At 42.5% G+C, this 9,496-nt stretch overlaps 1 protein-coding gene across 1 annotated transcript in view; it reads right to left on the bottom strand.

Annotated features, from left to right (window-relative positions):
• LOC100747138 overlaps window positions 1-9,490 on the bottom strand; it is a 146,642-nt gene extending 137,152 nt beyond the window's left edge. The window contains exon 1 of the mRNA XM_024369757.2: window positions 7,669-9,490. Within this exon, the coding sequence (XP_024225525.1) occupies window positions 7,669-9,016 (1,348 nt within the window). The 5' untranslated portion in view covers window positions 9,017-9,490. The remainder of the gene's footprint in view (window positions 1-7,668) is intronic.
• Window positions 9,491-9,496: the final 6 nt, after the last annotated feature.

Here is a 9,496-nt window from a genome sequence, read left to right as displayed (position 1 = left end):
GCGCCGCCTGAACATGGTCGGCCACTCGAATCACGCGTGCTTCGAGTCCCGATCGTGTGCGACGAAAGAAGAAATTGCTGCCGCAGTTAGCGAGAACGTTCCAAGTGTACGAAGAGTGTTCGAAGGAAGATTGAGTTTTTCGAACGTTTCCATCGCGCAACCAAACGAGAAGTTGCCCCTTTCCAAAAAAAGAAAAAAAGGAAGAAGGAAAGAAAGAAAGGAAAGAAATAAAGTACGATGCGAACGCCGCAGAAAAATATCACACTCGGACCACCCATTAACTCACGAAACAAGCTCACGACATGCCGCAAAATTCTCAATCACGCTTAATGCCAGCGTACACGTATCGCGGCAACGAGGCTGTCCTGCCAATGTTATCTTAATTTCCAAAGTCACTTAAATCACGCGCGTCTGCGAGAAAAGGGGACGAAAATAAGATGCCGCTGGAGCAATTGAATGGACTCGCGGGAACGCGTAACGTTCAATGTACACTGTACGCGTCTCGTCCCACTCGTCCCATCATCAGCCTCTTCCTGCGCTCAACTACCATAATTCAGTATTCCACGGGATTAGACGGTAGTACGTTCGGTATTTCGTCGTCTCGTCGTGACGGCAGGCACGATGCAGTTCGACTAACCGAGTTTAACTTGACTTAACGCCACGTCCTTTCGCATCGACTGCCATTAATTATCGTTTCTAAGACACGACCCTACGCTCCACCGTCTTCATACATCACGCCCGATTTTGCTCTTTAGTAAATCATATTTAATACGATCCACGGCAGTTCGTATAATTCCACGGCCACGATCCGATATATTTCTAGTTGATTAAACAGCGAGAGGGTTGTTCTCGATTTCAACCAACCATTCTTTCGTTACGGGAGGCAACGACAAAGAAATTATTTAGCAGAGGTTTTCACATTATTTTCCGTCGTGTATTTATCATACCGATAAAAAATTAACGCACGTATATCGTATAACCTCGTATTAAAAATTACTATTTTACCTTTCAAGCTTGAATATATCATAGCTCGTACTGCTACATTGTTAAAAGCGACGTATCCTGACGAGGACGATGTAAATCGAAATTGTAACTTTTAGATGATAAATAATAGACGTTCGAAAATAGATGTAATAAATTTCATAAATTAATATAAATTTTATTCGATTACGAAGAAGATCAAAGTTCCAGCGTACGCTGATACATTGCTGCTAAGCAGTAAGAAATATTTCTAACGACGCGCTGTGTTTGCAGGTGTGTACGTGCTTGTCGGTTACTCGGTTTCTTTAATAAACATAGAAAAAGTTTCACGGTAAGCGATTACATCTTCGCTTGTATAGCAGCGAAGAGATTAAGCAATTCGAAAGGACGATCGCTAGCGATAAGAAGTTGCCGATTTATCAGTACGACATTCGGAGTTAATTAACGAAAGGATGCCATACCTACGATTCAATTAGGTAGCGGAACGTTGCACGCTTCGAGATAACACGATTACAAATATTCCACGGGCGATCAACGGAATTTATAAGATTCGATAAATACGCATCATGTGACTTTCTGCGTATTATGTAGCTTTCTGCGCATACAAATAGTGGTATATATAAACGAAATTACGTATCATTATGTCTACGGCATACAACGTGCGAGTCGGAACAGATAGATTCGAAAGCTTGGAAAAACGCCAACAAAAAGATAACATGGCAGAGATTTTTATGCGACTTAAAAAATAGGCGAATGAGAATCAATGAAATTCATGAAATTACGTTTCCTCGAAAGTGTTTTAATCGTGTCGTGAGATTACGTTGTTAATACGCTAAATCTACTTTGCATATAAAATTGTAAGCGTGATACTAAACTGTACATTTATTTCGTTTACTGTTACAATAATCTCGTGTAAACGAATTATATAACGATATTTAAAAATTTTTTTCGGTTCATGTACCGCGATTATATTAAATCGTACTTCTTAAATCGTAAAGACGCTTCTTTAAAAACCAACCTCCGTACAATGGATCGATTCACTTTACGTTTATAAAATGCACTGAAATTCCAAAGAAAAATTCTTGGAAAAAGATTAAATTGAAATCTAAAAAAATAAAATATGCCGCGTGACTCGTGTAAACGACGTCTAGTCGATGTACGACCGATCCACGAAATTCGTCCTCTTTCATGGCCCATGGGCAACACATACAATATGTAGGTCACGACCTCGCGATCCCTCCGGATAGTTCCGTCTTTGCCTAATCGAGCAGCATTCTCTCCAACTGATAGCGACGTATCGGGGCCATTGAATCCCCTCGAAGCTTCCGTTATCACCGGCCCTCGCCGACTGATTTATTGCCAGACCGCTGCCTTCCCCTTTTTTTTTCTTCTTCCCTCTTTCGTCTTGAATGGTAGGCGCTCAATGGTCGTGTTACACATCGTGAGCAGAAAAATTTGATCGAACCCCGTCTACTTCCGGAATATAATTTATTCAGCGTACCGAGTCGATCGCCAGCCACGCTTCACAGTATCTGTGACCGAGAAAGTCTCCATTCGAGCAACGGTTATGAATGAAAGAACGAAATAGACCAGTTGTCGCTTTCGATAGTTACGCGCGATTTTAAGGAGAACGCGCGTGGCCATTTAATATTTAAGCTTCGTCTATCGTTCTATCTAATTGCTCGCGTTTCGTTTTGATAAACAGAAAGATGCGTTTTAAACGAATTCTTAAAGAAAAATCGAGGAGAAAAATCAGGTGTATCGGTAGCGATTTATCAGATTTTTCTTCAAATTTGAGGCAGTTCTTAACGATACAAAGATACGATTGAGTCGAAAATGAGTGAAAAAAGATTTAAAAATGTCCGAAAACCTTTGAACATTCTTAAATCAAAGCTGTTCGACTGCTATGTCTAAGGAAGCTGGGAGAAAGTGAAATCCTCGTAAAAAGTGTCGGTCGAAGTTAAAAAATTCAATTCTCGTAAGAAAAGGAGCGTTGACATATCATCGAGCTAAAAATAAAAATTGTGACTCGTGGACAAGAAAAAAAAAGAAGAAAAGAAAAGGAATCATGATTATACGAGTTGGAAGAGTGGAACGTATGAGAGGAAAACGTTGAAAATTTCCGTCGATTAATCATCTATGAATCAGAGCTGATAAAAATAGAGGAAATGTACAATTACTGCCTATGTTTCGCAATTATAGGAAATAAGAATGTTATACGTCTATTATCAACATGTGATATCGTTCCGGGAAAAAGTGCATCGTAACTCGAATCCGAGGGTATACATACTCGTCGAATTAATTAACGTTTACGTTAGGTCAACCACGCTGTCATCACGCATCAAGATTAGCATTTCCGTCAATGACGAGCGAAGAGTATTTTTCGCGATACCATTATATTTGTTCGGATAGGATCGTCTTCCAGACGGCACAGTAACAAGATCTTTATACCGTAAAACGAATATCTTAATAATCGAACTTCCGCAATCCCATGTGTCAGGAACGTATTTATATTAAAGCTATTAATCGTAAAAAGCGTCGAGCAATCCATCGACGATTGTTTTTTTATTTTCTATTCGCTTGCCTTCGGTTCTGGAAAACGACATATATATTAATTAGAACGATCCATCTTTGTAGACTGCGTTATAAACACCGCTGTTGCGATCAAGCTGCACCAATTAGCAGAAGAAGATCTCACTAAGACGTGAAATTAATTTTTCGTTCAGATATTCTTGTTATAGTTAAATATAGTTTAACAGTGTCCGTTGAAAGATGCGAATTTCGCGGCGGAGAAATATTTTTGTTCGCGTTTCGTTCGAATTTCATCGATATAATTACGAGTCTTGAATTTCGTTACAGTGTTAATAAAATTTCCATATAAGCGCTGGAATACATTCGCGAGTCACGCGATAGTCACTGTAAAAAGCGACTTTCCCAACGTAAAGCCAAAGCATAAAAGAGAACACGTGACAGATTATTAGAAATAGAACGGAAACGTATTGCTGCGCTGGTTCGAGCGCAATAAACTCTCTTGGATGATCCCTGGCGGTTGTACTCGTTTCGTACTGCTGCTGCTCGCGCACGTTACGCGATAAGGTTCGATTTTTCTTTTCGTGTTTTTATTACTTAATCAACGTGGTGGTCGACGTCACGCAACTACCTTCACGATACAATCTTCGCGATTAAATCGGCTCGAAACACTGAAAAGAGCGTTGTCTTAGGTCGCCGAGAACGGCCAACGAGTAGCCGTATTTACGAGTAGCGGCGTCGTTCGTCCTCGTCGATGCGACGCGACGACATATTTTTCAGTTGTAAATATTTATTAACGACCAATAAGCTATGCAACGCGACGTTTTCGCGAGAACCGCACGGGTTAATTGGTAGCTGGAAATATATATATAAAACGTTGCACCCTGGCAGTCTGCGTTTGACGGTCGGTGAAACCTCGTTTCTAACGCTATTCAATTCGTTCCAAGTAAATGAGGTTTATGTGCCGCTTCGAAGAATGAATTCAATGTTAAGAACGAAAGCTACATCGAGTCGTAATTGAGATAGACAGTGGACGTTTCGTAGAAGAATTTCGACAGAAAAGTTCCGAATTTAGGGATCGTTAAAAACGATATGGATATTTGCCATTTACCATTGCCATAAGTTACAGTTTTTACAAGATCGCAGATTTTTATTGCGATGAACGGTTTGTCGTTAACTACATTTTTCGTGTTACTTGCGACAAAATTGACGAAGTTCCATGGAATTTAAATTTCTCGACTTCGATAAAATTCTATAAAACGATAGACTGCGGATATTTATGCGATCTTATAATCTTATCCTATCCTACCCTATCAAATCTTGCAATAAAGAAACGGAACGTGTTCGTTTCGCCCACCAAACATTATCACGCAAAGCTTACTTCGACCGTCTTCCATATATTTTTGCGCATTACACGCACTTTGTCTACTTTTGCACGTTTAAACTTCCCACGAATACATACAAATTCGCAATCTACTTATTCCTTCGTTTGAAAATTGTATTATCGCAATTAACGAGTATCGACAGGTACGTACAACAGGTTCCAAATTACCTAAAAGCAAAATTGATCAAAAGTAAAAATTACCAGAGTCCGATAGATCGCGTCTTATCGGTTACGAATTAAATTATCCAGTCGTGTACCGCGTTAGTGGCAATTTACGTTCGGTTTAATAAATTTAACAAATTCCGTGTCTATCGCGATCTAGAAACATTTAAGCCGGGGAAACGTGGCAAATACGTATTTGCGTGTGTTATATCGGAGATAGTACGTATAACTTATTCGTCCGAAAAATCTAAATCACTGTTCTTTAAACATTGTTTCACTCCCCGTGGTGCGACAGAACGGTTACACGCACAAGTAAATCAAAATATAAAAGGGTTAAAAACAACACCGGAAGAGAGTCGAAAATAGAATAGTTAGTCACTGATGGTCGAGCGGCGTGCAGTGTCTATTGGCAAGCCAGAAGTATTTTGGCAAGATATATACAAATCGCAATTAAATCATTCAGGCCCAATGTTACTCCACTAAACTACAAAGAAAAAAACTACGAATTCTAATCCACTGGAAATTCATCTTCAAGCGTAACTCGAGTAATTATAACTCTCGGCAATCAGATACGTAAATCATTATACATACCGTTATACATTATACATGGTACGGGTATATGATATATTTGCTTTGCACGATTCGAATGGTAAATACTTACTCGTGCGAGTTTGTATCTAACGTATTCGAGTAAACGCATTAAAAATATTGTAGCGTGAAAGATTTTCGAACGTCACACGAAATCCGTTATTCTCGCGTTCTTACTACGTAAGAGAGGATATAGAAGTACACAGCTTTCGTGTCGTCGTGTCGCGTCGCGTCGTTAGGGAAGTTAAGCAAGCGTTTGGTTAAAGAGTACCGCTACAATTATCGGAAATAAGGCCAGGAATTATATTATAGAAACGGAGAATGTTTCTTCCTTTCCGTAGCCATAACATCTCTGTTCCCATACCTACCAGAGAGTAGAGCTCTACGTTAGTTGAACAATTTTCTACTTAAACCTTACAAACGTAACTCTTCATTTTCATACGTAATTTCTCTCGAAAGAAACTTTCACGCTTAAATTCTAATTCGATTTCCCCATATCATAAACAGACTATGAATTTTTATACGCTTATGCTAATGGTAGAATTCATTTTTATACACGTCGAAAGCGTAAAAATGAAACGGCGTAAAAGATGCGAAAGAAAGGAAATGCTTCCGATGCTAAGAAATTAAATTCCATTTATTCGGCCGCGCGATAACGAAGACACGAATTTGTATAAATTTATTTGACAAATATTCGCGGTCGAATTATAAAAATATCACACTGCAACGGAACGTTGCGACGTTAAACTGGAAAGTGAATGTTTAAATTCAGATTCGACGTTCGTCGAATTGACCTTATTGTTAACAGCTAAGTGCGAGGGGCCGTCTAACGGAAGAACTTTGTTCGTTTTACGAAGATTAAGGTTAAATGATGTAGAAAGAAGTTCAAACGTAGTTGAGCGCTTATCCTCGTTTGAAAAAAGAAACTACGATCGGACAGCGTGAATTTAGAGTCACCAACGATAGACTATCAAAGTTTCAAAGGTTAATGTGGACTACTTAAGAAGAGGTACATGTACTAGGCAGCGCATATTCTTGGATCAGCTTCTCGACCCAGTCGCAGACCTGATCGCATTCTCTCGTTAATTTCGCCGATTCGAGTCGGATCGCAAGGCGAACACTTTCTCAGCTACGCGATTGCTTTCCCGTTTCTTTGCGTTTTTCTTTTTCTTTTTCTTTTTCGCATTACGTTTGCGCTTTACGCTAATTTCAATAGACCGCGTAATATTAATAGAAAGTTGTACGCTTTGGAAACAAGACGAATTATCAAAGTGTACTCCGATCGTGTATTACCTGCACGTGATTCGATTATCCGACACTTATCTGTTGCTTCAAATATAAATATTCGGACGACGGATATAACTGGCGCGCGTCTAACGCGAAACAAACATCGACGTATTGGCCGCGTTTGTTCGTCGATGCTCGTTCGATCAGTTTCAAAAGTATGTACATAGCAAGAACCGCGTACGTAGGTACATGGTAGAAGTTTGATTTCGTTAATAAGAAAGCTTCGACTACGTAATCGTCGTATGCCAAGAAATTCTAAAACCGCGTGTTATAAGTTATAACGAAGCAACTTGTGCTTGGAGTGGAAGCCTCGGCGAAGTCAACGTTCGCGATACAATCAACGAACGATTGGAACCGTACCAACTGGCGTTTACGATGAAGCCTCTGCCCAGAACGCGGTATCAATTTCAGAAAACCGTTTTCCTTCGCCGAGGAAACGGATAAAAGGAGGAAAAGCCAACAAGAAAGGAGCAACGTCGATGTTGGACGAAGCATCAGCCGCGGTATGCGGATGCACGATATAAAATGATACAACAAAACTACGCGCGATCATTGAACGTTTCCAGTTTCCAGTTTGCATGCTGCGCGTGCGGTATCGATGGATGATTTACGATTGTATATTAAGAAAGGAAGAAAGAGAGAGAGAGAGAGAGAGAGAGAAAGAAAGAAAGAAAGATGAGAAGAAAGAGAGAAGGACAGAGAAAAAAATGCGATTCACTGGTAGACAGAGTACTCACTGTAATCCGAAGTATCGTCGTTGGAACCGTTTACCGTGCCATCTGGCAGGATCTGCAAATGCCGATTCTTGATGTACATCTGGATTTTCCTGGAAGCGCCAGTGATGTGCGACAAATTGGCCGATCGTTCTGCCCTCACGCCGGCGTCACCCATTAAATCAACCGGGGCGGCACTCACTGCACTGATAACTGTACCAATCGTCAACACACTCAACCCGGTTGTACTCGGTTTCGCACTGTAGTTAACCACACTTGATTTACGAAGTCCGCACTGTCCGAACGCGACGAGGAACAACAGTAACGCTAACTGAATGTACGTCGAACGGTTGTTAGAGCACACGCGTTTCTTCTTCCTCGTTCCACGGTCACTTCTCGTCAAGGACTCCTGGGGATCGAACGAAGGAAAGTCGGTCTGCCGGCACTGGCCATCGGTACTCGCCACGACCTTGGTGACGCGCGACTCGCTACTCCAGGAATTCGTCGCGTCGTCCACCACTTCCTTCCACGTTTCATCGGCCACGGACGGGAGCGCGCTCGGCACCGATACGAACTTCTCGTATCTCGTGCGATCGCCCGATCTCGAAGGGTCGTTCGACTGACTAGAGAACCGCGCTGCTGACTTCCCTATTGGGACATGGCTCGCGAGGCGATACCGCGGCCAATTGCGAGTCGCGGTTGACAGGCCGCAACGTTTCGAGCAGCGGCTGGCTTCTTCTTCGCCTTCTCGTTCGCGACTTCGGTGCCGATGCCGATGTCGATTATGGCCCGTATCGTTTTCGCGTTTGCTCGAAGGCACCGGAAGCCTCGTCGAATCGAGTCTCCGGTTCGTTTCGCGTTCTACCGAATACTCGTGTTGTCCCGATCGTGTCTCCGTTATCGCCTCTTGGTCGATCGGCGACCGGTCCACGACGATCGCATCGCCGAGTCGCGATTCCGGTTGCACCGGATAGAAACTATTTTCACGATAATGCACGTTCTCGCGTCGAATCGTACACGACAGCGCGTCGTTCGACGGCTGCCGATGACGATCGGAAACATCGTGGAACGCGATATCACGCGGCTCCGCTCGTCGAAAACCTCGGAATCCGGAACGGTTGGACGACGACGCGTCGCCGGTTCGACGAAAGGAGAAACCAAAGCAACGACGAGACTCGAGGGCTTTGCTATCGAGCGATTGGTTTTCGTCGATCCGCGGAAGTCGGCGTACGATCGTCAACGTTCCGACAACTCTATTCTCGCCGCACAAGGAAGACTCGGTGGAAACTGACGCTACGATTGGTATCGGGCAGTCGGCACGGTAATCACAGTGCAGCACCCTTGGCCCGCCCGTGTCGATCTCAGCGGGCATGACGGTCTCATCCACACTCCTTTCCGAGCCCTCCTTCTTATCTACACGCCACTTTCTTCACGCTTTTATCTTAATATCTCTTTCACTTTCCTTTCCTTTTTTTCTTCTCTTTTCCTTCTTCTCTCTCGCCTCTCTTCTTTTTCTTCTTCTTCTTCTTCTTCTTCTTCTTTTCCTCCTTCTTCCTCCCCTTCTTGCTATTTTCTTTCTTTCGATAATTCGTTTGCTTCTCCTAGATTCGTTTGCGTCTTGAAATTTCTGCTCGTTCGTTATGGTCGTAGTGGTCGTTATCGTCGTTCGATGGATCAAATTAAAAACACGGCACGCAATTCGACGGGTCGTAGAGGGAGTCACACGAGCGTAGAAAATTCAGCTCCACGATGCAAGTCCACCTCATCCTCGTTGGTTTACTTTTGCCTCGGACACAACCACCGCTGGAACAAGATTCTCTCGGAACACTGAAGATGTAGCAGCAACTGGCCC

This window comes from Bombus impatiens, unplaced genomic scaffold, assembly GCF_000188095.3.
Source record: "Bombus impatiens unplaced genomic scaffold, BIMP_2.2 scf_0640, whole genome shotgun sequence".
Lineage (NCBI taxonomy): Eukaryota > Metazoa > Arthropoda > Insecta > Hymenoptera > Apidae > Bombus > Bombus impatiens.
This window is presented reverse-complemented; position numbering and strand designations above follow the sequence as displayed.